The 26,478-nt window shown below is 43.7% G+C and overlaps 6 protein-coding genes across 6 annotated transcripts; 1 reads left to right on the top strand and 5 right to left on the bottom strand.

The window, feature by feature from the left end:
- The first annotated feature begins 6,323 nt into the window (after positions 1–6,323).
- LOC108115282 lies at positions 6,324–7,232 on the top strand. The gene has a single exon (XM_017226642.2). The coding sequence runs from the start codon at positions 6,324–6,326 to the stop codon at positions 7,230–7,232; it is 909 nt and encodes a 302-aa protein (XP_017082131.1).
- A 209-nt stretch (positions 7,233–7,441) lies between these two features.
- LOC108115275 lies at positions 7,442–8,718 on the bottom strand. Its single transcript, XM_017226634.2, has 3 exons — positions 8,275–8,718; positions 7,892–8,043; positions 7,442–7,827 (listed from the first exon to the last, which is right to left on the bottom strand). Exons 1-3 carry the CDS (start codon positions 8,690–8,692, stop codon positions 7,540–7,542), a joined length of 858 nt encoding a protein of 285 aa, XP_017082123.2. The 5' UTR covers positions 8,693–8,718; the 3' UTR covers positions 7,442–7,539.
- A 508-nt stretch (positions 8,719–9,226) lies between these two features.
- On the bottom strand, positions 9,227–10,409 carry LOC121529795. Its single transcript, XM_041817791.1, has 2 exons — positions 9,944–10,409; positions 9,227–9,852 (listed from the first exon to the last, which is right to left on the bottom strand). Exons 1-2 carry the CDS (start codon positions 10,407–10,409, stop codon positions 9,227–9,229), a joined length of 1,092 nt encoding a protein of 363 aa, XP_041673725.1.
- Positions 10,410–12,570: 2,161 nt separating this feature from the next.
- Positions 12,571–14,525, bottom strand: LOC108115251. Its single transcript, XM_017226608.2, has 3 exons — positions 14,200–14,525; positions 13,874–14,129; positions 12,571–13,353 (listed from the first exon to the last, which is right to left on the bottom strand). Exons 1-3 carry the CDS (start codon positions 14,332–14,334, stop codon positions 13,043–13,045), a joined length of 702 nt encoding a protein of 233 aa, XP_017082097.1. The 5' UTR covers positions 14,335–14,525; the 3' UTR covers positions 12,571–13,042.
- Positions 14,526–18,219: 3,694 nt separating this feature from the next.
- Positions 18,220–19,588, bottom strand: LOC108115274. The gene is made up of 2 exons (XM_017226633.2): positions 19,036–19,588; positions 18,220–18,770 (listed from the first exon to the last, which is right to left on the bottom strand). The coding sequence occupies exons 1-2, from the start codon at positions 19,501–19,503 to the stop codon at positions 18,414–18,416; spliced, it is 825 nt and encodes a 274-aa protein (XP_017082122.2). The 5' UTR covers positions 19,504–19,588; the 3' UTR covers positions 18,220–18,413.
- A 4,212-nt stretch (positions 19,589–23,800) lies between these two features.
- On the bottom strand, positions 23,801–26,076 carry LOC108115390. The gene has a single exon (XM_017226826.2). It carries the CDS (start codon positions 25,853–25,855, stop codon positions 24,989–24,991), a length of 867 nt encoding a protein of 288 aa, XP_017082315.1. The 5' UTR covers positions 25,856–26,076; the 3' UTR covers positions 23,801–24,988.
- Between the last annotated feature and the right edge of the window lie 402 nt (positions 26,077–26,478).

Raw genomic sequence — 26,478 nt, 5'->3', positions numbered from 1 at the left:
GCTGCTGATTTTCATTTAATTTGCGAACATTTTACTTAAGCGTTATGCCCGCTCGGGGAGTTTACATCGAAAAATCGCCAGCATTTTTCACAGCCATCCGGCGAGTGTCGCGTGGCCATTCGGGCTGATAATGTGAGAAGAGCCCATTTATCCCACTTTCAGGAGTTGGCTCAATGTCATGAGTGGGGAGAAGTGAATGTGGAAAATATTAAGATTGGCATTAAAATGAAGTTTTTTTTGGTTTTATTCCCAAATACTTACAAGTGAAGTACAAGGAGGTACAAAGATAACCTTATGTTAAACTTAAGGATGAGGAAAATCGGGAGATTTAGGTTTTATCTATCTTTCCAGTTTTTCGACTGCTTTATAAAATATTTTTTTGTATGGTTAGCAATAGAAATTCCTTATATCACAAGATGTGCACCATGAACAAGTTGTTAAAAACGTACATTTATGTGATAAACTCACGGAATCTATTCTCATATCGTACTATTGCCATACAAATATGAATAGAAAAGGTTATCTTTCTTAATGTAAAAATGCAGGAAAATAAGCATTTATGTATATATGAAAGATCATCATAATTTGCCAGTCTTATTTGCCAGGTAACTCCAATCACGGATATACACATTAAGGCAGCTGAAAATGCAGATTTACTGGAGTGTGTGGAGTTCAGTGGATTGTGGATAAGCATTTTCTCATTACGACTACCGTTAGTATTTATTATGCGTTGCTTTTCGCTTTCTTTGGCGCCTCTCACTCCACTCAATCGGCGAAGCGGCAGATGTCCATGGGTTCACCGTACAGTCAGACCTCAGTAGCCACCATCCACCAATCCACAGCCGCTGACCGCTGACCGATGACCAGGGGATCTCACCACTCTGAACAGTCCGTGTGTGTGCGATGGCAATTAAATTCTCAGGTGTCGCCAATTACGATGCGAAAGTGCGTAATGGTCGAGCTCTCGACCCGAATGAGCTGTCTTTAATTGAAGCCATCAAATCGCAGCGACTGACAATTAAAGAGTCAAGTTCGAATGGCGCCCTAAGCCGGTGAACCGCGAAAGTTTCCTCTAATCGAAAAAAGGTAACAAAAACTGAAATAAAACCGCAGACATAGCCTTCCCAGGCTGAAAATTCGCAGATACCTAGATACATACTCGTATATCTCGATCTCACCCGACATGTTTACATGCACCAAACTGTGCAGTGAACTCTGGAGCGAAGCGGCAGTAAAGGTTGCTGGAAAGCCGTACGCCGCCGCCTGAACCTTGCCATCCAGCCATTCCTTGGCCAGCATTCGGTATTTTCACCGTCCCAGCTTCCGAGGCTTTCACTTTTTCGGCCGTTGTCACGTTCGCCTGCCGCTCAATTTATCATCATCCATGGCCATGATGGCCAGGCCATTGAACCGGAGTCGAAAAATGTTTCTGTGGCAAAAAGGTACGAAATACCAACTGCAAGGGGTATAAGCCCGGTCATTTGTTAGGCGACCGCAAAAGACAGACAAACAAAAAAAAAATAGAAAAAGTAAAAACAAAACGCATTTGGCCATCCCTTTTTGACCCACCCCAAAACAATATTCAAATTGTGATTTATTTGCGCAAATTCCTCAAGTGAGAGAGATTTGCACCAAGGATTAAGTATCCGCCCCGGGCGGCGTTTGTCTGAGGCCAGAAATTATAATAATGCGGACAATGAAATGAAATTTTGTTTTGGCCAACAACCGACTGTCATGGCTCAAAGTCTTTGCCTGTGGCCCGGCTTGTTATTTGGTAGACGGCAAAGGCAATGGCAATGGCAATGGCATTGGCAATGAAAATGACACTGCTGGGGCATTAAATTCACCTAAAATGTGGCCAAACTAAATGAAAATGCAGAAGTGGTTAATGCGATGCTGCTGCTTTTGGGATCTCTATGTCTGCGTCTGGGAAATCACTTGACTCGCACACAGCACTTTCTTCACCGGCCACGTCAGAGTGGTTATTGCGGCCTGTTGCCTGTTGCCTGCCAGGTTGATTGATGAGCAGATGCCGACTTCTCTGGCGGCAAACGTCGATGGCTCGTTGGCCGGCCATCTTGATTGGCATTTAACATCGCTGTGAACTTTGCTTTGCCATTCATATGAGACTCCTTCATCGAGCCTCGAATTTCACCGCAAATATGCATTGCCAAAACCCCAAATTGCTGCCGAGTATTCCCAAGGTGCCGCCTTAATTGAGTGGTATGTGGCAGATTTAAATTGTGCGGGTGACGTATTTATAAACTGGCGGATCAAGGACCACACGGAAATAAACCAGTAACAGGATCTAACTGATGGGAAATCTATTTTTAACCTACAATTTGGGGATAACACTGAATAAATATAATAAAATTCGTTGAATATTTAAATAGTTTAAGCGATGTTATGCAGCAGATTAAATCACATTACATTATTCATAAACTGTCAGGCTTAAGACCACACGGAAAAAACAACTGCCCAAAATCTATTTTTAAATTAACAATTTTACGATTTTTAATGGATATTTTTATAGGTCTAGTTAGACAGATGGGATATTGCGTGTGCCACACAAAAGAAGACTAAATATTAATATTGAAATATTTTAGGCCTTGCCATGCCGCAGATTAAATTATGGAGGAGGAATATTTACAAACGGGACCACAGGGATTAATGAGGACAAGGTTCTAATTGGTAGGCAAAAGCTATTAATAAACTTATTTTTGGAAAACACTTAAATTATTTTGTACATTTAATGAAGAAAGGTTCGAGTTATTATTACGTTATTATAAGTTATAAGCAAAGTTTATTGGATAATTCTTAGTATTAAGTCAGTTCGGTTAAATTTAAACTAAGATTTTAATGTACAAAAGTAAATAGTATAAAAATAATTAATTCAAAAATAAATTGATTTCCAAGTAAGTTAACACTTTAAGCTGCTTACAATTCTTAAGTTTTTATTAACGAAATTTGATTATGATTAACATTGAAAATTTAAGCAAGTAGGTTAACTTTTAAAATATTGAATTTAAATAGTAAAATTGTAAAAAAATAGAATCACTTTTTCAGCAGTATCATATTTCCATGACATGTCATATAAATTTTTCAGCGTGCCCCAAGCAGAATCTAGTTTTTTTGAATTTTGTCGGTGCCCAAAATATGCTATAACAACGACAGGCCCACGCCTCGGGATTTCGTCGGATAATTTCACCGGCAAACAAATGCAAAGCGGTGTTTTCCGAAACAAAAATAAATGCGGCACGTTAAGAGAGTTCCTTGTCGCTGGCCGCAGGGCGAATGAAATTGAAATTCGCCACAGAATATTTTGCTCCGCCTGCTAAAGAGATTTGCCAGCGAAATATTAGACATCAAATTGAATTGACTCCGAGTTCTCCACTCTGGCGGCTTAGGGCAAGTGAAAATGGCTTTGTGTAGGGCCAAACCAAACAAACAGACAGACGTATAATTTAAGGAAAGAGCTCGGGACAAGCGTATAATAAATTCATCAAGACAGCAGGCAGTTGGTCCGATCGGATCCGATAGTTACGGTCCGGCTTTCCACGCTGCGGTGCAGTTCATCAGTTGTCCAGGGGTCAGAGTGAAACGTAATTGGCCCGCGGCACTTCATTTGATTGAGGAGAGGAGAGGTGGAAGTTGCAAGTTCCGAGTTGCGAGTTACCGCTGCCCTCCAGCCATGGCAACCTGTGCGCCCACATCTACCACTTGGTTACTTTTCTTGGCGGGGGCGAACTTCGATGTCAACACAGAGTGAAAGTGAAAAACTCACCGGCAATGGAAAATCCAAGGTAAGCTAAGAGAGCTTTTCTTTTATGCAATTGTTCGGTGGCGAAAAGGTTCCCAAGCCCAAATGGCCACAGAATTGTGTATTCTGCCTTATTGAGTTTGAGTCGAACGCGGAGACAAAGGCCAAATAAATCGCCCGGGCTTGGGGAAAAGTTTCGTGACGATCTTGGCCAAGTTCGTTTCCAGAGTTATTCGTCTGTGCACGCGGAGAAAAATTGTGTTTAATCTAGATTAATAAATGTTAAGTTATATATGATTAATCTATCTCTTTGATTTCCTTGAATCATTTAAAAAACAAATTTGCATTTTGTATTCTAAGATTTTTGTTCATAGTCAAAACAAAATGTGTGATCCTGAAACACTCACCATAAAAGATCGTTTTTTCTCACTGCAAGCTCTGCAATTGCCTTCGATCACTAAGCGTTCGGTTGTTTGCTCGCTGTTAACACAAAACGCCAATTACTGCAAATTGTGGGCTGCTGCAGTTTTCGGCCTATTAGCAGGGGATAGTAGTCAGTCGAAAGTCGGATTGCGTGTGAGCCAAACGCGAATTATCATAAATTATCGCCGGCGGATTATGCAGCGGCAAGTGTTTTTTGCATTTTGCATTTGAATTGTGATTCGCAGAATGCGATGTTTGTCCTCCGGCTGGCTATGTAGAACGGGCCCAAACTTATGCAGAGATATGCACTTTCCCGCTGGAAAAGAAAAACACTTTTCGTGTCCGACTATCCGCGGCGTGTTTGGTAGCGATAAAATTGCAAATCCCATCATTAGATGTTCGTCAGCGCGGCTTTTTTAATTAATATTTCATAAATGAGAAGCGCCGAGCATAAATTATGCATGAGTCGTCGTGGAGGTGTTGCTCCGTTTGTTGCTTCAGTTGCTACACTTTGCGAAATGTATGGCTAAAACTTTCACCTTTCTCTGGGCAGCCTAAAGGTAGGCTTTGAATTGTATTCAAGGCCGGGCTGAAAAAGCTGCTTTATTTTCGTGGAATAAATTTAAACTTTAAGCTGACAGTTGCCTTTGTTTATATTAACAAGAAGTTTTAATTTAATTTAATTTAATCGTTTTTTTAAAAGCTGAAAGAGTGGGATTATAATTAAATTGGATTAAATTTATAACGCAAAGTTCGGTAAATAAACAAAGCCCACATTTCTATAAATTGAAGTTGATTTAATAAACCAATAAAGTCTGTTTGCGTTATATGTACCTAGCAAACAATTGAACTGACTTTCACGAAATCCCTTCAGATTGATTTTTGTTATGTTTGCTAAAAATTATTTCTGAGTGACAAAGCCTAAGAGCTTAAGAACTATTTCAGCTTTAATATCAATGAAACTTTAGTTTTCCTTAAGAGAGTTGGTTTTCAAGAAGGCCTTTTAGACAAAATATAATAATGAACTGACTTTCTGGTTAATACTAACTAGGTACCTTAATATATTTAATATATTATATATCTCAGCATGGCAAAAATATAATGTTTTTATAAATTAAAGTCTATGTCAAGTCTAAAAGTGCAATACCTAATATTAAATATGTTAAATAAAACTTCCAAATAAACAAAAAATCTAATTAGATATGGTGAAAATTTATGGTTGAGTATAATTTCATGCTTTCTTCTCACAAATCACTAATCCATAGTACATGGCTGTACCACAATCCGTGCCAGGATAATTCGTGGCTGGCACTTTCATTAACTTTCCTGCTGCCGGCGACACATCTCGTTGTGATTCTATAATTTTCCACCCAATCAGCATTCATTTCGGTTTCGATGCGCTTGCCTAATAAATACGAGTATGTATGCCCGAATCTTTGCGTGTGCAATCGAAAGCCAAAGATCGGAGAAGATCTCGGCTCTCGCCTCGGTTTCACAGCTGCCGCTGATGAAAGTGGGCGTCGAAGGTGCTTGGAAGTTGCATTAAGCCGGGCCACCGATATAAAGACTGGAATAATTGCCCAGATCTGCTAATTACGGCAATGAGCAATGAGATTGACTGGCCCCCTACAGCCGGCCTGCCGATTGCACTAAATCTGCAGCGAAGCTTTGCTTAGTGCCTCGCTTGCAGTGGCAGCCACTTGCCAGCTGCCGCATGCACTCATCATGCATACTACGCTCTGAATAGCCACCAGCTATTGTTGCACTGAGAAGAATTAAATGTTAGTTTAAAGTAAGTAGTTAATAATCTTAAGATTTAATTAATATTATTTGGAAAAGCCATTAAGTAAGTTTTATTACAATAAAATTTTACCCCAAAAAGGCAAGAATAAATATGATAGTGTAACAGATATACTATTTACTATAGTATATATATTTTTTCCAGTGCTTTAACGCCTGCAGCAAAAGCAAAACCCGCTGCAACGGCTGCCTGGCTAATTGTGGCAAGGTAAAGTGTATAAATTTGGCGGACAAACTGGCGCACAAGATCAGTTGGCCAAGAGATTTCCTAGCGGCTGCAGCAAGACGACATTGAGAGAACTAAGAGAAAGAGATCATAAGGATTGGGGACACGCACAGAATGGATTCGCGTCTGGGTCTGCTCATAGCCCTGCTGCTGGCGGCCTTCCAGGCCTGGGCCTTAGAGGCACCAACAAATCTCAATCCGAATTCCACGGAGAGCGGCTTGCTACGGACAGTGCGACATGTTTATGGGCAGTGTGCGGATAGCGAGGATATATTTTGGTGCTGCAAGATCCAGGGAGTACGCCTCCTGGGCCGCGCTCTCAAGGTCCAACAGCTGGGGATCGTGGATGGCGTGAGCTTGGTGAGACGGGAGTCGGTCAGCCAGGATACGCGCAGTGGCCGCTCCAGCCTGGTCGAGAGCCAGCTTAGCAATCGTGATCTGGAGCACATGTCCGGGAAGAGTCTGGATGCCCTTCTGCTAGAGCGTTTTCTGAACTTTGTCCACAGCCACCAGCTGCAGGTTAACCTTCCCCGCTTGCTGCGATTTGGCGAACGGAATGGCCAAGATTGGCTGCAGCATCTGATGGGATATTTTCTTCCATCCAGCGAAAGTGAGGGTCGCAAGAAGAAGGATGACAAGAAGTATCTGGGACCCTTCATCGCCGCAGTTCTGCTGAAGACAGCTATCCTGAAGATGGCGTACCACTCGATCGCCATTGTGGCGGGAAAGGCGCTGATCGTGGGCAAGATTGCACTTATAATCAGCGCTATAATTGGACTGAAAAAACTGGTGGGTCACGATGGCGGTGAGAAGACCACCTACGAGATCGTCAAGCATCCGCAGGTCCAGCAGAGTCACACCTACTCGTCCAGCCACCAGGGCGAATATGATACAGGTGGTCATGATAGCGGATCCTACCATCGCAGCATCGACGACGAGATGATGATGCAGGACAAGGCCTACCAGGCCTGGATGCCCCAGGTGGGCGCATCCTCCTCGCCCGCCGGCAAAGGGTCCCGATAAGGGAGTCGCGGAGGTCCTCCCGGGGTCAGCAGCTCTACAACCAAAGATCCAAAGATCCCACGAAGCCCCGCTTAGTCCAATCTATATGAATTTGTATTTACACTCGACAGCCCTCCATTTTAAGTTTAGTTACCGTAGTTATTATGTTACCACAGAGCGAGCATTAAAAAGAAAAGAATTTCAAGTTTGCAGTTCCGTTTTGCTTGCCCTCAAATAATTCTTACTATTCTTAGACTTACTGGCTTATTCCACTAGTATCGTAAATGTGCTTTATTCTATGGACACACTAGGAGCTTAGAATTATCATCTATAAGAAACCCCGAGTGGGTTTAGTAGCCTCTGGGCGTGCCTGTTGCACTGTGTTCTCCGCCTGATGCAGGCGGCGCTTGAGTGGCTCCATCTGATACGCCTGGTAGAACTCCATTTGATTGCCCAGTGGCGGTTCCTCCATCTGCTCCAACTGCGAAGATGCATAATCATGTGTCGGCATGCTGCGATGCCAGCCACTTTCGTGGCTGGAGTGAACCACGACATGCTCCGTGCCACCACCGCCACTACTACCACTGTGTCCAGTCGAACCCTTTTTTAGACTGCCCTGCGAAGAGAAGCGTAGCGCCAACAATTTGGACAGAACTGTTCTAAGGATAGATTCTACTCACCAGCAGGGAGATGACCAAGGCGATCTTGGCCATTATGAAGGCGGAGCCGGCGATGAGGATGACCTTGCCTAGGAACATTTGGGCCAGAGTGGCCATCATGATCATGCCGCCCATCATGGCCATGTGCTTGTCTTTGTCCTTCTTTTTGCGACCTGTTTTTTTGGAGCAGTTTTTATTTTTATTTTTATTCTTGTCTTTCTTCTTTTTTTTCTTAGATTTTTTCTTTTTCTTAGGCTTTTTCTTCTTCTTAGACTTCTTCTTCTTTTTCTTTTCTTTATCTTTATCTTTATCCTTATCTTTATCAAAGGTTGTTGCATGCACATCGAAACTACCAAATCCACCTAAAAACTTATCGACTTTATCATCTACGCTCGCATAAGTACCTTGATCTAAGCCCAGTTCGCTGCCAAAGTCATCGATGGCATTCGAAATGGTCAACTGCCGTGGCAGCTGAAGCCGCAGAGCTCTCCCCTGGACCAGCTCCAGTAATTTCCCTGCTAGTCCAGTATCCATCCGACTCCTCTCCTGACTCCGAAATCCATCCAGTGGTTCAATGCTTAAATACTCGCTGATCTGCCAGGTGTTGTTATCCGTAGTAGCAACATCCAGCAGGTGCTCGCTTTCGGAGCCCAGACACTCCCACACCTCCGAACCTCCTAGGCAGTGGGCTATAATCCTCCCCAGGCTTCTTGGACTCCATTGGAAAGTCGATGTACCACCAGAAGTTTCATTTCCCTTGTGGCTTAAAGCCAGGACCGAACTAACCAGAAACACGCACTGCAGCAAAAGCACTCGCCACATATTCCTTTGGTATATAATGAAACCTCTTTAACCGCTTCTTGAAGCACAAATAACCCAGACACTTGGCCTGACCCTGCTATTTATAATGCCTTTAACTTTTCCGAGAGGGTAGCAATTAACCCGCTTGTCAAAGCACGACACTGCTCTCTTGATAGGAATCAAACAGAAATGTTTTCAGAAGTTTGCTTGCTGAACCCTGACCTAATGAAAACTGAAACCGAATTTTTCGGTTAAGTTAACTTTCGTTTTTGGAAAGCACTCACTGTATTTGGCTAAATACAGCTTAGATACAGTCTGAAAAATGTTTGAGCAGCTTCAACCACAAGAAATCTTATCAAAAATCACAGTCATACATTAAACTTGAATAATTTGACAAGAGTTTTTATTAATGTTATATGAATAGTTTCATATTCTGACATATTTACATTCTAAAGTTCTTAGTTTAGGTAAAGTGTGGTTAAATTACTTAACTTAATAAGAAATTCCTACTTTTATATACAAAAGATGGGCATTTTGCTAGGTGCATTTGAGGCCCTACAGCGATCTCACGTCCACAGCCTGCCATCCCGTCATTCCATGGGGATCCTGAAAGTTTCTCCTCAGCAGTTCACCCTCCTCCTGCTCCACACTGGCTGCCAATAGTTTGTTACTTGGCCTGCGTTGGTTTTCAAAGTCGTAGAAGCGGTCTTGGGTAATTGGTTTAGCTTTGGCTGGTGGTGTCTGCACCGGCGTTTCCGCCGCTCGGGGCTGTTCGAATCTTACTTTTCGCTCAGCGCGACGATATGGAGATGACTCGTGTACATCGTACTGGTGGTGGAACTCATCTTGGCCCTGGCCAAATACCGTAGTTTTTCCAGGAAAATGGCCTAGTGGTCGGTGCCCTTGAAAGCCGCCGAAACCAAAGTTCGAGCCGCCAAAGCTGCCGAAATTAGCGCCTCCAAAACCACCACCTAAGCTACCAAGGCCACCTAAGCCTCCTAATCCGCCCACAATTCCACCCAGCCCCAAAAAGCTGCTCACATATATCGCCAACTTCACCAAAAATAATGACTTTTTGAGGAGTAGACAAATACCGGCAAAAAGCAGGGGTACCAAAGCCACCAGATTGAACTTCAGACCCAGCAGAAACGGGAGTAGATACTGCTTGGCCAAAAGACGACCTGCAAATTAAAAATAAATTATATTTTTAATTGGCATACACCTTTTGGACACTAAATTGCCCAAGGAGGCAAGAAAAATGATTTATCTTACCTGTTGCGGGATCCTCATATCCAAATTGTCGCTCTCCCTGAACACCATTATCAAGGACGAACTCAGCTACACTATTCGCATCCGCTGTGGGCCCAATTTTAAACATAAGCCCAGGATAGAGACCATCCATATGCCACTCCAGACTTCGTTGACCCATCACGGCGCCAGCGTTCTCCAGAATGCCACGAAAATCCACTGGATCTGTGTCGAGGACATTTGCCAGCGATCTAACTGCAGGAGATTCACTTTTCACGGTAACAAAATCATCCACGAATCTTATGTTTTCGCTTTCATCTAATCTCTGGATGAAATTCAGAGCGGATCTTCCCAGACATTCACTGAACTTGGGTTTCTGAGAGCCACGAACACACTGCTTGAACTCGGAAGTCATGCCGGAAAAGTCACTGGCAATCACTTGGAGGAAATGGAAACTGAACAGGAGCAACACGATATCCAATGGCGACATGTTGGTCAAGTGTTTGGATCTCAACTGAGCCCGCTGGCCAACTGACCCTTCTGTTTTATATCCACCTCATCTTGTTATACAATATCAACTGGTCTTTTGGCCAAATCTGCTCCCATTCAGCTAACGCGCCGCCTTTTTGCACATGGCCCAATAACGGAAATTGTTTTACATCAACGCCAAGTGGCGGCTCTTCGTCTTCGTCTGCTTCTCATTTAAGCCGGCATGGTCATGGTCAGTGCACACGACCCAAAGCTTCGTCGACTTGTGGCCAATTTTTCGCACATCTCGGCCATTATGCAAGGGGTTATTGTTATTCCACAAAAATTATGAAATACTCGGAGGCGCCACCGTTCGGACCTCTCCGAAAATCTGCAATTACCATTGCTAATGCCACTTAGGTCCATTAAATAAACGAAGACGCTTAGAGAATTACCAGAAATGTTCCATCGTTTAAACAGAAAAACTTGAAAATTGCCGCAAGTCAATTAACAAAACAAACAAGCAGAAAAAGGGAGAAAAACAGATACATTTTTGGAGGGGAATTTGAATTTGTTCAACACGATTTGGGCGTAATTTAGGGAGAGAAACAGCTTATTTCGTAAGTACAGCAGATACTATTTAATAAAGTCGACGGATCACAATAATATTGGAACTTACTTATTTGCAAAAATACAATCATAGCACTTGACATTTGAAAAATAATTCCATGTTAGGAAAACTTAATATATGATTTATTTCTTTATTTAAAGTCTTAGGTGCCATAAAATGCCTTTGCACATAACATTAAAAATGTTGTCATTAGATCTAAAGTCATATATTAACATATTATTGATTATTTATATATGTACTTTAAACTATCTTTAGAAAGAAGGTAGCATTAAATCTGTGAAACCTTTTCCACATTAAAGAAGAAGAAATTATGTAATTATTCATTATAAAGACTTATAAAGATTAAAGCAGTTGTACAGTTTAACAACCATGATAGTCCCAGGTTGAAGAGCAATATAAAGTTTGTTTAATAATCCCCTTAAGTTCGAGGTGAAAACCATTGCATACTTTTAAGAAGAGGCAATAAAAGCTGAAACTCTGGCTTGGTGATGCCAGAAAGTCAAGAGGTTTGATTGCAAGAGCAGCTACAGAAACGTATTTTCGCGGTATTTTCGGGTGGTGGGGAAATTTGAATATGCCCTTAAGAAAGTGTCTGACAACTTAACACCCCAGGTCCTTTGGCGAACGCAAGAACTCCCCCAATTCACCTGCAAAGCTGAGCAGACAAGAGCCTTAAGATAAACTTTCAGGAAAATCAGTCTCCGACCAAGTATGAAATGACGTCCTAGACAGATTTCAAGGAATTTTGTCCCTGGATTTGCGGCTTAATCTCTGCGGTTGCCGTCGAAAACTTTTGTAATATTGTAAAAGTTTTGTTTCGTTTTATTGGTAGGCGGGTAGGTGGGTCGGCGAGCAATGGCCGACAGTTAATAAATTTCCAATTGCAAAGCGCAGCGACAAAAAAGAAATTGTATTAATAAACACTTTCACCGCCAATACTTGAAATTCGCGGCCAGTTGCCTGCAGTTGTTTACAAATAGTTAGCAATGAAACTAAAAAGAAGACATAAGAGCAGGCCGTAAAGACCTTTTGGCCATTTTGAGCTTTGAGTTTCGTCGGTTTTGGCCATTTATATGCCGAATGGCGATGTCGTCGGGCCATATCCATAAATTGCAGCTGTGGGGCGTGCTTCCAGACTGGAACTGGAATCCACGCTCCCATCCACACACCCAATTTGTTTGGAGCGTACGTGTTGCACTGCGAATGCAGAAAAAAATAAGAAATAAAAAAAAGCAAAAAGCAGGTCGCAACTTTCATTAGATTTTCCCGAGATGTTCAGATGTGAGCCAGTTTCTGGAGCGACATTGGATATGTATGACTCGAATATTGGACTGTATGACTGACCGAGGCCGAGGCTGAGGCTTCTCCCATGCTTCACGCCTGGCTGGCTCAAGTGAAATCCGGCAATCTTGGTCCGTGATTTTGTGTGTCGCCCATGCAATTGATATCGCTGGCCCAGTTCGCCTTAGCCGGTGGAAGAGTGCAAGAGTGAAAGAGTGAAAGCACTTCGCTGCGTATGAGTGATATTCCAGTGAAACACTAAGACACCAAGTTCGAGATAAATGCGGCATTGCTTTTATTGATTTGTGGGAAGGGGCTTGGCCAGGGGGCTCTTCCTGCGCCTAGCGGCAGTTCAGAGTTAGGCAGTTTAGTTATATAGTTTAATAGTTTAGTTTTTGAGAGTTAAATTGAGTTAAGCGTAGAGTTTTAAACAGTAAAGCTCTGAGTATTAATACAAGAGTTGCAGTCATTTTAAGATTAGATTTAACGGCGCCAGGCGTCCCCCTTGGTCTTTAGCCCCAGCTGCTTTGCTGCTTAGCTGCTTAATTCCTAAACCTATTTGCTGTGGGTTCTGGATTCGTTTTTGCATTTCCTTCTATTTCTCTTGATGGCGCCTTAAGTGTGTAAGCCTGGCATGAACTATGCTATACAAATAAATTAAATAAATAGAATAAATTAGACGGCCCTCCGAGTATTGCACTGATTACGGTTGCCTCAGCATTCAGAATTATTTGGCATGACGCTTATTGCTTATACGCCGCGTAGGCCAGCTGCTGGGCCTGGGAGTCATCAGCCGGCAGCGAGCGTCCGTAGCTGTGCTCGTGCTCGTAGTGCGGGTGCGCCACCACCTCGTAGTTCTCCTTCTTCGACTCGAGCAGCTTCTTCAGTCCAATGATGCCGGACAGCAGCAGAGCGATCTTGCCGATGACCAGGGCCTTGAAGGAGATCAGAGCCAGGAAACCAATGGCCAAGGGCAGCAAGGCGGCCATCTTCAGCTTAAAGAGCATCAACAGAGGCATCAGGTACTTCTTCTTCTCCTTCTTCTTGCCGCGAGCTGCAAAGAGGGAACATATTCGAGATTTGCATTACTTTCGCTGGACCAGAGCTGACCGCTCATTAGCAACTGGAGCACAGATAATTAGCCAGCGAACAGGATCGACCGCTTTCTATGCGGCTGGCTAGTTGGCTAGATGGCTGGCTGGCTGGGTGGCTGAGTTTAGAAATTCGAAATCGGAAATTGCAGCCACTGCGCACAAAAAGAAAGTAAGCCTCGCTAACTGGCTGACTAAAGTGCAATTAATAGCCAACTATCTGGATAACCAGCTGCCAATGCACCGCTATGTGGCTATCTGGCTGTTGGGCTATGTGGCTACTTGGCCATGTGGCTCCATCACAGGATGACCTCGATATGGCGGCGACTTAACAGTGAAAACAGGATTTGTGTCGGAGCCATCTGCCCGAACTGGTCGCTTGCATTACTAACCCAAATTGGCAACGACTTGGCCAGACCAGAACGGTAATTTATGTGGGATCTGATGGATCCAATCGTACTACAAACTAACATAGATACTCACATTCCTCGAGGGCGCGCTGCATGTCCTGGATTGAGTCCTTGGGAACCTTGAACTGCAGAGTGTGGGTGCCAAAGAAGCGAGCCACTCGCTCAACCAGCAGAGAGTCCACCTCGGCCTCCCTGGCCTCAACCTCCTCGGGCAGCTGCATCTCGTTCAGGGAACGACCCACCGGTATCTCATCGGTCTTCACCAGGGCAATGCCCTCGGTTAGCCGCACATCTCCGTTTTCGGTGTCGAAGTAGTGCAGGGCTCGCTCCTTTTGGGGTTTGATTTTGGATTAGGATAGGTTCAATTTAATTTGGGAGATGTCCCACTGAATTCTTTACCTTCATGCACAAGACCATCGACCGCTCGCCGCAGTCCTTGACCATCTTTAAGGCGCTGGTCAGCAGGCTGTCCGCTTCCGAGGCAGCCGCCGCCGTAGAGGCAATCAGAGCAAAAAGGCACACAAACTTGAACATGGCTCCGGATGGATATTTCCTTTTTTCGTTATATTTCACACAAACACTTGACACTGGCTCGCAGATTGGATATCCTGCCACTTCCTGGCGAGTCTTGGGGATTGAGAGTGTTCACTTGATTGAGTGCACTGCGCTCGATTGGCGTGTTCGATCTGTCGGTCAGAAGGCAACCGGTAAACTGTGGCTAGAAGACGCACGCGGATCGAGTTTTATTCCCGGCCAGCAGAGCGGCAGCAGCGTTAGCCAGCAGCGACGACAACGACAACGCTGGCTAAGTTGTTGTCGCTTTAGCGCTCCGCAAGTGGTCCGAACACCTTCCCCCCTCTCGCCACGCATCCCACTCACAGTAGCCGAGCTTAGAATTTAAATAAACAACCCGACGACGAACCTCGCCAGGTTGCAGCCGAAGTCCGAGTCTTGGTCTTGGCCATTCAAGGCGCAGCAGCGACACCTGGACAGGTGCGTCGCAGTCGGCGTTCACGCCGGCAGAGCTCGTCGGATTGGCAGTTGTTGTTTGTCAACACACTTCGGCGGCAGTTAGCTGTTTGCCTGTTTGCCTGTTTGCTTGCCTCAAGGAGAAGGAGAGGGCCAATTGTACTTCGGCCAATAGACTGATCATCCAGCTTTAAATATTGCAGTTACTTGGATTAACTTACAGGGGCTTAGATTGAGACAAGCCTTTTGGGGAAGAAGAAAGTGATGGGAAAGTAACTAATCACCTTCGGCAAAGTAATTAACTTGTCAATAATAAACATTTTACGATTAAAGCTTGCAAAAAGGCCATAAGGGTATTGAGCCTTTATGTATTGAACTTACCTGAATGAAACCTTTAAGTTTTAATTTGGGAGAAACTTGCTGTTAGTTTATCAATGAGAAAGCCAAGATGTATTAACTGTCGGCAGGATTCAATGAAAGTAAATAAATCTTTCATACCCAGGATACCATGTCAGTTTGAAACCTCATCCAAAAACCTTTAACAGACTTTTTATCTTTAAATCTTACTTACTTTTAAGCCTTATTTAATTTAGGATTTAGGAAAATAATGTCTGTCTGTCAAATTTAGCTGTTAATTGCGCTTATAAGCCGATGGTTACTAATAAGATTAACAGCTGAAAATGATTAAAATGTCTTAAAAACAGAAAAGTCTTAAAATTAAACTTTTATCTACTTACTTTTAGTAATTTCATCTTATAATGACAGTTATTGGGATATTTTCATGGTTTCTTCTGATATTATTATACTATGTTAACTATTTGTCACATTACTATACTTTTCCTCTTTATTCCCCTTTTAAATAAAAATGGGTCTAGTTAGTTTCTTCGTTTCAATGCAAATGGCAATATAAATTAGCAAAATCTTTAAAATAAGTGCAAAATAATTACTATCAAAAGAGCGTGCCTTGGGGGCCACTTTAAATTCTGTAAGCTTACATCATGCACATGCAATTATGTTCTCAGCAAGACTGAGTGAAGTTAATGAGCTGTGCAGTGGTTAAGGTATTCGAGGCACCTTTGAGGCGCCACCTGATGATGGCACACTTTCAGCACTGGGTAAATCTCGGGTGCAGCAGAAAGTGCTGCAGTGGTTTCATTTCAAATTGCAGTTACCCACACTGACTAACAGATATATATATATGCATTATAGTACGGCAATCTGGGAGGGGGTGGGTGGTGGGCGGTTAATCAAGAGCACCATTTAAGATGGCCGACGCTGGTCGAAAGCAACCGCCACTCGAATTGGAGTAAAATAGAAAATTAACTAGTTTGCTGGCACTGCGGCGGCATGGTGGAAGAAATTTCACTTTAATTTTGCTTTTTATTTATGTGTTTGTTTGTGCCTCCAGCAAGCATCTCGCATAATGTATCTGCAGTTTTGTATGCCAATCCGATCGCCACTCGACAGTTGCACAGAGACTCTCGCACGAGAGTTTCATTGGCATTATGTCGCTTTAATTTGCAGCACTCGAAAATTGCCACACGTCGTAGCGTCTGTTTCTCGTCTCATCGCTCTATCGTTTGCTGGTAATTTACGCATTAGACCAGACAAGTGCCCCGAAAGAAAGCTACGCGGCAGATTTGCATGCTGCCCAAAACAACATCGCTGACAATCAAGTATAGAAAATAAAACACACAAAGCTCGCATCTAGATGCAAAGCCATTCGACATTTCGCAGACGATTATCCAAAGCGGCAACATGAGCCCAAAATCCGTTGATGGAATATGTAAATGCCTTGCACGTGGACATAGATGGATGTGACTGCCGCTGTCACATTTCTGACAGCAAATGCCCTTTAAATAAGAAATTTACAACGACCTAATAGTATTTCCATTGCTTAGATATTAAGGTAAAAAATACATTTACAAATAATAATAATAATAATAATAGCAATGCAAACCAATAAAACCATAAAAATAAATTAGTTAAACTAAAAATTAGAATAAAAAGAAATACTTATTTGTAAAAAGGTTGTTTAGTATAGATTATTATTTTTGAAATTTTTATCTTTAAATCCATTTAAAGAGTATCTATCATTCCGTCATCAAGTCAGAAACATTCAAAGACAAAACTCAGCAAATATGTTAACTTTGTGCGTGCGCAACGAAAGTGAAAAAGTAATTTCATTGCTAACATTTTATTCAATTTAAACTACGGCACTTCAAGCCCGGTATGATGCAATATTGAAATAATCTGAAAATTATAGTTACGGTTTTTATGGTGAAAAGGCAAGCATTTAGTTAAGCACTTTTGAGAGAGATTAGTAATTGGATTTTAATTCGATGGCAAGGCTAGTTAGCCGAATGTTATAAGCCGAGTACGTACACTTCACTTCACTTTAGAGTGTGCTCAATTAATTTGCAAGCCTGATCTCCTGATGGCCCCCGTTCTCGCCCAGCAACGCCCGGCCATTTCGCCGGCTGACCCAAATCGGCTTGCGAAATATTCGCTCTGTCGATAAAGCCAAAAGCCAACCTTAAAGCATCGCACATTCAAGCCAAACAATCCCCATTTTGGGCCCCACCCAACCGCTCGGCCACGGCCCTTTTCAGTGGCATCTTCAAAATTGACACCTTTTTAAAGTTTCACTTTCATTCCGCTTGGATGGCACGGAATTCCGGGTAACCGGGCGAAGGCAGCTCAGCTCCGGCTTTAGTTTACAGCTCCGGCGCTGTTTACATGCCACTGCCCTGCGCGCTTGGGTAATTTTCAATTAATGAAAGTCTCGGCCCAATGACGTCAGTAGTCCGCCAGCAAAGGGCACCCACAACTTAAGTGGACGTTATGGCCGAGGGGCCTGGGAATGTTGTTGGCCAGGTTCAATGTTCTACGCTGAGCAGCTCATTAATATTTCGTGCAGTGGCCCAAAAGTGAAATTGTCGCATATCAAAGAAGGCAGCCACAACAATGGGGAGGAGGAAAACCCCCTCAGGGCAGAGAAGCTAGGAAAGTGCCCAGGAATATTTTATCTATGAATATTGCATTCAGAAAATGCAAGCTAAGCCAAAGTTGCACCTGCAGTTGAGGTCAACAGAGGCATTGTGGATTTCAAAATGAAATTAAATAAAGAGATTTGAAATGGAAACTTTACACAAGCAAATTACAAATAGAAGTTTTAGAACATATAAAACCCTGCGTTGTTCTTGAATTTCATTTAATTTCATTTAAACTCCACGCAAACGTCACTATTTCTTTAACCGCAGCTGTAAGTACCTAAGGTATGTATGTAACTGCGCTTGGTAGAAAGCGAAGCAGCTTCGTCTGCCATTTTTGGCACGCACGTAAGTCCGTTTCAATGGAACTTTAATTGTTATCATAAATTCATGTTCAGGGAGCGGCCCTGACACAAAAAACAAATCATCTTGTTGCTATTTTCGGGTAGCAGAATTTTCTATATTTAATTAACGCTTACTTAAACCTAACACACACATTTAGTTCGTTAAATTAATGATCGATTAGGCAAATTAAACTAGACATTAGTCAGACAGTTCGTGCGGCGCTCGATTCTTTGGTTCACTCTCCACAAAATCTCTCGGATCTTCTATCTCGAGCTTCTCCATCTCTTTCCAAATGCAAATGCGAGCTCACAGGCTCTTGGCGCTGCCCGCAGATTCCTTAGCTGCCGGCTTCCAGCCACTGTAGGCGGTGTCTAGTTCCCGTCCCCAGCCGGAGTGGCTACCCGAGGAAACGACCACCTCGTGGGAGGATTCCTTTCCGCCGCCTCCTCCGCTTAGCAGCTTCTTGATGCCAATGATCGAGGCCAAGACTAGTGCCAGTTTGGACACAATCAGCGCCTTGCCCGCCAACATGGCCAGTGCTCCGTAGGCCAGGGGCACAATGGTGCCACCCAGCAGCAGGGGGATCATGATCATGGCGCCGCTGCCCTTCTTCTCCTTCTTCTTACGACCCTCCACTGAATTTGCCTCTGAGTCAAATTTCACCTGTGTGAGAAAATTAGAGATAATTTATAAAATAATGTATATGACTTTTCAACTGCTCCTTAAAGGGGAGCAGTTCGTTTCTGAAACATTTTTAAAATTTCTAAAGAGCTCTTAATAAGATTAAAAGTTCATCGAAAAAAAGTAGTTTTGATACTTTAAAAGGAATATAATTTTTATTTTAAAGAATTTGTTTGGCACCTTCTGAGGTCTCAAATGAGTAAAGAATACTCTGCCCAACAATATAACATTCTCAATGGTTACTTACCTGCAGAGTGTGATCCTGTAGGAAGTTGCCCACCCGCTTCATGATCATACTGTTCAGGACCTGCTCCTTGGCATCCACGCTTCTTGGCAAGACGGCTTCAATGTCCTGTTCATTGATAGGTGCCCTTTTGGGTTCTTCACTTTCACCACCAGAACTAACGAACTGAATGCCTTCCATTAGGGACAAGGTCTTGGCCGATCTGAAGGCCTTTTCCAAGCCGGTTAGCAGTTTGACCTTGAGGCAAACGGACATATTTTCACCCGTGCACTGCTGGTAGATGCGGTAGACCAGGGACATGTCCTTCCAGAAGCCCGTGGAACCCATACCTGGGTTACTGGTCTGGACCTGAGGCTTGGGTGCCGAACCCAGACTATTTAGGTTTTGATGCTGGTAGCTAGCACTGCGGGCACTCGAGAGCCAACAGAAGACGATCATCAGGGCTGCCACATGCCACACGTACTTGATCATGACTGGGCTGGATATGTTATTCGATGCTGGACGAGAAGAGGATCTTTGGGCGATCCTGGAGGTGAGGCATATACTGGAGAGTCGACGCCGGGCGCTGCTCTTTGGGTGCTCAACTGAGTGCTGGCCGGTGGGTCTTATGCATTTTATACCTGTGCCGGATAAATCGCATGTCGGCCGGCTGCCTGAAACTGAAACACACAAAAAACACACGCTTTGTCTTAGTCTAAATATCACGGCAATTAGCCAGATGTTGTTGGCCAGTGAAGCTGCGCTTTCGTGATTTCGCTGCGAAAGCCGCCGAAATGCAGTTTCGTTTGCAATTATATTCCCACTTTTTAGCTCGTTCTAAGCGATTGAGCTCGTGCGTGACTGTTGTTTACATTGCCATTGCCATTCCTCGCTGTCTTTGCATCCGATTTACTAGACCGTAAACATATGCATTTTCGGTTTTTCTTTCAAACGACTTTTGGGGCAAATTCACTGTCGTCACCCAATTTGGCGAAAACTTTTCTTTTTTCTTGTGCACTTTGACAAGTTCCATTTTTGTTGCCTACTTTTTGGTGCTGACAAGAAAAAGTGCTGCTCCTGAAATGAATGAGTTAAGACACGAACTCGATCGAAGTTAACGAAAGTCGAGAGAAGCTTTAATATGACCACGTATGGTTTGGAGAAATGGCCACAAGGTGGCGTTTCATAACTGAAATCTTTATGAGTTGGCGGTGAGGTGGAGACAGCAAACAAACGTGAAAGAATTGGTAACAGGTAGCATTTAAATATTTGTCAAGTGGGAAATGTAAAAAGGTGCTAAAGGGGTAATATTTAACTTTTTACACTTTTGCTTTTTAAAGTGTTTAGCTGGAAATTATGTCGGATTCACAGAGCTTAAAAGATAGTGGAAGAAAATGTGCTTTGGATCTCCTATATCATGCCATAAGCGTTATAAAAAATATATAAAAGTGGTTGCGTTTTCTTCTTTAAGAAGGTTGTATGCCCAGGAAAATGACAAGAAAATGGTAAGTTTATTAATAGTTAAATTTTTACTATATGCATTATCAAGATGATACACATCATTGTCATTAGTAAAATATGGTATAAAAATACAATTGCGCTATTTTATACATCTATACTCCCACTATCAGAATAGGTGCTTAAAAGTTCATCATCACTTTGTCCTTGAGTGTACGACAAATATATATAAATTATAAAAAAAGTCGATTTATTATATTTTTTTGCTTTATTTGTTGCTAGTCTGTTTAGACAGTAAGAGCTCTTTTCAGAAACTGACACGGAAGGCAAAAGGTATTGATGTAGCTGGATACAGTATTGATTGTATGCACTCGTAGAAGGCAGGCATTATGATAGACTTCTCCGACAAATCCGTGGTGCCAAAGACGCATACGCGGTGCTGACCCCAGATCGATGACCGTAATCGGGATAACTTATACTCTTAATGTCACATTGCTGGCAAACATTGATACCACATGCCTTAAATGTCAAACCTTAAATTGAGACAGCTCAGTACACAAAGCCACTAGGCCGCTTACCGCTCAACTGCACAGCAATGAAAGCAATTAAGCGCTCTTCACCTGCAATGCAAATTGAACTGCTAATCAAAGTCCTCACGCAACGTGCAACATAACCGCTGAGGCGATGCAACGGCCGTTTGATAATTGCGGCCGATTGTTGCTAACTGAATAGCGTAATTTAAATTGACCACAAACGCCGGCAGTAGTAGAAGCGGCGGCAAATCAGGCGTGCCGGGAAAACGCTCGAGTGACCAAAACTGTTTCACGGCTTTGCGGGGCTCGTGGCCAATTAACTTTCAATTAATCAAAAGCAATGAAAGCCCGTAAATGCGCTCAGTTGATTTAATGCCCGGTGAGCAAAACTACGCCAACAATTGGTGTAATCATAAATTCAGATGCGTGCTTTGTCTGTCTGTCGGTCGACCGTCGACCGTCGAGTGTCGAGTGTGGGAAAAACGTGCTGGAGCGGAAAATTATGACAGCGGCAATAATGGCAAGCGCCTAATAATATTATTAGCCAGGCAGGCAACCTGGCTCTTCATTTCGTTTATTTTCCTTTTTTCATGATATGTTTTTCTTTTTGGTTTCTGTTTGCCTTTTTCCAGCTGCAAATCGCAGTGCTGCAAGGCCGACAATCAACTTTGGCTTCGGGACCGCCCCTGGTCGTTGTCTACGTTCTGGTGACCTGCTTTCGGAGCTCCCAAACTCGTTTTCATTTCGTTGAGCATTCTGCACACACATTCTGCATTGCGACGACGCCCTTCCAGGCATCTACACCACCACCGCTACTGCCCCCGTCCAGTTGACAGTGAAATTGCTTTCAAATTGGGCACTCTGCACGATTCTCCTTCGCAGCCATTAACTCTTCTTATGAATTATTGCAAATTTTGTGGTTTTTTATCTGGTTTTTCAGAATGTGAAATTGCTGCCAGTGCAGCTGTTGGTGCAGCAGAGGCAGAGGCAGAGTGCTGATGCTGCACCAGTTTGGCTGCCACCGAGGCGGCATTTCTCTAGCGGCACAACCGTTGCTCGCTCCAAATCACTGGATCGGGCTTTCGTTTTGGTTAGTCGATTTGCATATACTACCATGTTTAGCAGCAGTAAACGAAATTTATCAGAATCGAAAATAGGCTGGATAGTAGCCGCAGAACGTTAACAATTTCTTAGATTGTGCATTTTGTGGGACATAACGGCTGAATGAAGTATAGGTTTCAGGATATATAGTGGATGAAGAGTGAAATTAATATAATTTGCTAGTATATTGATCTTTAAAGCTGTTCTTAACCGCTAAACTAAAGATGAATATAGGATTACCTGATACTATTTAGTTTCTGATTCAGTTGGTAGCAATAAGGAGGTAGCAGAAGCATTTCAAATCTCACGCTTTTACCTTTCAATCCTATGTAAATATCAAATAATTAAATACATTTTCTACTTACAAATTTCTCCAGCAAGTGGCACTCTCCATCTTGAATTTAATTTAAAACGAAAACAGCCGAAAGCAAAAAGCATTCATAATCGCGTGTAAGTCTCCTAAATGGGTATTTCTTAAATCTCGTCTGACATTTGGTGGCACCAAGCGGTCTCTTTGAGATCATTTCCAACCGAGCGTAGCCCGAAATTTTCGTAATTTCCATTTGATTAAGTGAGCAGGGGGGTTAGCTAGAGAGTAAAAAGACTGACAGTGGTCAGTCAATGTTTGCTCAGGCTTGGCAGCTGCTCAAATGAGTTGTTAACATTAATGCGCATTAACCTGTCTTTTGTTTTCGCCCGGGCATTCGTGGGCCAGCGACTTGGCGACTTGGCCACATTTAGAGCGGCTTGGAAAACGCTTTTTGGTCTTGGCCATGTGCCACAATTTCAGACTTTTCACTGCAGTCGTGGTCGTTCGGTTGTTTGGGGCTGCTGTTTCGGTTTCCTAACTGTTTACTTTCACTGTCGGTGGCCGAGTTGGTCTTGCTTTTGCTGTTTCTGTTTCAGCTTCAGCATCAGCTTCTATTGCCATCGGAAGCCAGCGGGGTTTATTGGATTTTCGTTAACCTGTCTTGGCCAGACCGGAGTCATAATTATTTACACCTATTAACGGGCAAATCTTTGAGATTCGCTGGGGCAACTGGGTCGCAAATCAATTTCACTTGAAATGAAAGCATTTCGACCTAAGATGGACTTGTCAACGGCCAGTTTTCGTCTTCGTTGTGGAATTATGCATAAAGCTTTCGGTTTTGTCGTTTCGCTTTCACCCCGTGGTATGCCATAAATTATAGAGACTTGTCTTGATTTTTCATTGATTTTTTATTTATTAATCTTCCTTGCTTGTGTTTTTTTTTCAACTTTTTGTGTGTTGTTTTTCTTCATTTTTTGTGTTAAATGACATGCATATGTGTGACAGAGAGTAAGAGATAGAGAGGGGGTATTGTAATCTATGGAATTTACATTCTTTTGTGAGTGAGTTTTGTGATCTGTGTGAGTTGCCCACATCTGCAGCTTCACGCTTCTTCTTCGTCTTCATCATCATCATCATCATCTTACTACTGTTGCCGGAGTAAAAAGTTGTGAAAGCGCCGTACGACTTTGCTTAAAATATTTAAATTAAAGTAGACGACGTGCTGGCGACTCGAAACTTGCGGCCTGATGGCTAGAGAGCCCTCCAAATGTCATAAACAAGGTATCTTTAAGTTGATAATTAAAGATCTGTTTAGGTCCACAGAGCAGGCGAGCCCGACACCAATCTGGCCGACAAGCGGTCCGAGTCGCTCGGATGCATAAAGTACGCTTAAGGAGTTAAAATATTGAAAAAAAATATTTTTAACATTAGGGGGAATTACTAGGCGTGTGCGTGTGCATGTATGAGTAGCAGTGGTTGTTTTTTGCTTTTCTTGTTGTTTTTTTTTTTGGGAAAGTAGAGCGTTAGAAAGTGACAGATGTAGAGGCAGCAGAGGACGGCGAAAAGAGATGGCAGATAGGAGAAATGAGAAAGTTGAAGAGTCGAAGTGGAAGTCGAGTGTCGAGTGAGGAAATAGTGGCTCTGAAGTTTGGCCGGAAAATGAGTTCAGTTTGGTGTGGCGATGTGTGTTCGGAGACCTATGGCAAGTGATGGCATGCGAATGACCAAAACTATGACTCAGTTGAAGGCGAGAAAATGAAGGATAGTAGATAGATAGATTTGACAGATAGACTTGACGGAAAGATAGATAGAGTTAGGGCTAGAGGAGTTAAAGCTAATAGTAGGCATGCTTGTTGCTGGTGTTGTTGTATTGTAAGACTAGAATTGCATGTGAAGAACATAGTTGAACAGGCAGAGTATAGAGTACAGATATAGACTGTAGAGTTAGGATTTGTACGTTGCTCAGATTGCATGGCAATCGGCAGAGTTTTGGTATAGGCAGTATACAGTTTAAGATGGAAGCACAGAAATATAGAGATAGGTGGATAGAATTAGATGGAGATGTAGATGCAGATATAGATATAGATATAGTTATAGATATAGATATAGGCATAGACATATAGATATAGAGACAGATGGATGAGAGTGCATTAGATAGAGATGCAGTTGGGGTGATCGAGTGGCTGATGGTTCGGGGAAGTGCTGTGCGAGCTTAGACTTAAGGCTGAGTATTTGCAACTTGTGGGTTAACTCTCGCTGGCCGCTCTTTTTACAAACTTAACTTTAGCTTCATCAGTTTTAACAACTAACATATATGGTTCTGATTCTGGTTTCTGTCCGGTTTAACATTATCTTGCGTGTTTCTGTTTGTGTTTTGTGATTCAATCTTTTTCGTTTTCATTGCTTGGAGAAATAAATAAAATAAATTAAATTAATAAATTAATTAAAACGAACGATAAATAATGTTTGTGTTTTCCTCTTCGAGAGTCTCGGTCGAGCTCTGCAGCTCGAGTCGTGTGTGTGTTCGCGATTTTGATTCATCTTCTTGAGTGATTTTGTGGTTTGGCCAAGTGACTTAGGCCTGGACGGGCTTCTGGGCACCGTAGGCCAGGTCCTGGGCATCGATGGAGCGTCCCCAGCCACCGTGACCGCTGCTGCCGTAAGAAGCCGAGGAGGCTCCGGCATCGGCGCTGTAGCCACTGCCGTACGAGTCGTGGCTCGTCGAGTGGCTGCTGCTGTGGTGTGGGTGGGCAACCACCTCGTAGGTCACGTGCTTCTCCTGAGACAGCAGCTTCTTCAGGCCAATAACGGCGGACAGCACCAGGGCGATCTTACCAATGAGCAGAGCCTTTCCGGCGATCAGGGCGATGGCACCCAAGAGCAGGGGCAGCAGAGCGGCGGCCTTCAGGGCAACGAGGGCAAGGATGGGTCCCAAGATCTTGGCGGCCTTCTTCTTCTTGCCACGGCTCTCCTCGGGGGCGTTGGGGTCGTTGGAGCCGAACAGAGACTCGGAGGCATCCTCGAGGGCACGGCCCGTGGAGCTGACAGCCTGGACGATATCGGCACCCTTAAGTTCCACCTTGATGGTGTGCGAGTTCAGGAAGCTGCTGATGCGGTTCAGGGCCAGGGATTCGAAAGACTCGTCGCCGGAGATGGAGCGAGCAGCCTCCTGCTGTGGGGCATCCGAGGAGCGGACGACGGTTACACCTTCGGTCAGGGCGAACTGGTCGCGGGCACCGAGCACCTTGTCCACGAAGCTGAACAGCTTGTACTTGACGCACGAGACGGAGTCCTTGCGCAGACAGTCGCTGTAGATGCTATCCATAATGTCATTCTCGCCGCCGATGGCGTTGCGGGCGTGGCCACGCGTCTCCTCGGCGGGAAGGGCGGCGCTCAGGGCGACCAGACACAAGACACCGAAAGTAACTTTATGGCTTGCCATTTTGCTTATTGGTTTGGTTTTTTTATGATTTGTTCTTGCACGAATTTTGGATTGGGTTCTTTAGGATAGTCCTTTTGTGGGTCCACACTACACTGTCACGTAGTTCGGCGGCGAACGCACTTTCTCTTGGATGGAAAACTGTATTTTTTGTGTGTTTCTCGCTTTTGGCTGACTGCTGCTGCCGTATAGCTGCTCAGACGGTTAAGGATTGAATGATACAATTTTCCACCGCACACGACAATTTATATACGGCGGCAGTAGCAGCGACTTCGGCATCGGCATGCTCATCTGCTGCGAAAGCATTTCTTCGCCCCACCAGCCCCCTTCTCCCCCAGCAGCGGTTCCCCCAAACTAGTCGTGCAAGTTTCTCGCTTAAGTCTTTCGTTTGGCCGGCCAACGGTAATGCGCAGTCGGCTTCGCCGTTGGCTGCGCTGCACCGGTACACAGGCAGCAGCAACAGCAGCAGCAGCGGCAGCTGGAAAAGCATTGTTACTGTAATTTGTAAGCTGTCGCTGCCGCTGCGCTGCTTTCGCCCGAAGTTCATGTAACATTGTCAACAGTCGCAGCCTCCTGCCGATGGGAAACCAGCGAAATAAACCACTGGCAGCTACTTTTACTCGGCG

The sequence above is a fragment of the Drosophila eugracilis genome, unplaced genomic scaffold, assembly GCF_018153835.1.
Source record: "Drosophila eugracilis isolate 14026-0451.02 unplaced genomic scaffold, ASM1815383v1 contig_1897, whole genome shotgun sequence".
Classification (NCBI taxonomy): Eukaryota; Metazoa; Arthropoda; class Insecta; order Diptera; family Drosophilidae; genus Drosophila; species Drosophila eugracilis.
Note: the sequence above shows the minus strand (reverse complement) of the source record. Positions and strands in the feature narration are given on the sequence as shown.

Bases quoted from the DNA above. Each gene is read 5' to 3' on its own strand.
- LOC108115282 (XM_017226642.2), top strand. From the start codon at position 6,324: ATGGATTCGCGTCTGGGTCTGCTCATAGCCCTGCTGCTGGCGGCCTTC.
- LOC108115275 (XM_017226634.2), bottom strand. From the start codon at position 8,692: ATGTGGCGAGTGCTTTTGCTGCAGTGCGTGTTTCTGGTTAGTTCGGTC. The intron at 8,044-8,274 runs GTACTTATGCGA...CCAAAAAAACAG, and splicing joins CGAACTGGGCTTAGATCAAG to GTCGCAAAAAGAAGGACAAA. The intron at 7,828-7,891 runs GTGAGTAGAATC...TTCTCTTCGCAG, and splicing joins CCTTGGTCATCTCCCTGCTG to GGCAGTCTAAAAAAGGGTTC.
- LOC121529795 (XM_041817791.1), bottom strand. From the start codon at position 10,409: ATGTCGCCATTGGATATCGTGTTGCTCCTGTTCAGTTTCCATTTCCTC. The intron at 9,853-9,943 runs GTAAGATAAATC...TTTAATTTGCAG, and splicing joins ATATGAGGATCCCGCAACAG to GTCGTCTTTTGGCCAAGCAG.
- LOC108115251 (XM_017226608.2), bottom strand. From the start codon at position 14,334: ATGTTCAAGTTTGTGTGCCTTTTTGCTCTGATTGCCTCTACGGCGGCG. The intron at 14,130-14,199 runs GTAAAGAATTCA...AAACCCCAAAAG, and splicing joins CGATGGTCTTGTGCATGAAG to GAGCGAGCCCTGCACTACTT. The intron at 13,354-13,873 runs GTGAGTATCTAT...CCCTCTTTGCAG, and splicing joins GCAGCGCGCCCTCGAGGAAT to CTCGCGGCAAGAAGAAGGAG.
- LOC108115274 (XM_017226633.2), bottom strand. From the start codon at position 19,503: ATGATCAAGTACGTGTGGCATGTGGCAGCCCTGATGATCGTCTTCTGT. The intron at 18,771-19,035 runs GTAAGTAACCAT...TTTCTCACACAG, and splicing joins TACAGGATCACACTCTGCAG to GTGAAATTTGACTCAGAGGC.
- LOC108115390 (XM_017226826.2), bottom strand. From the start codon at position 25,855: ATGGCAAGCCATAAAGTTACTTTCGGTGTCTTGTGTCTGGTCGCCCTG.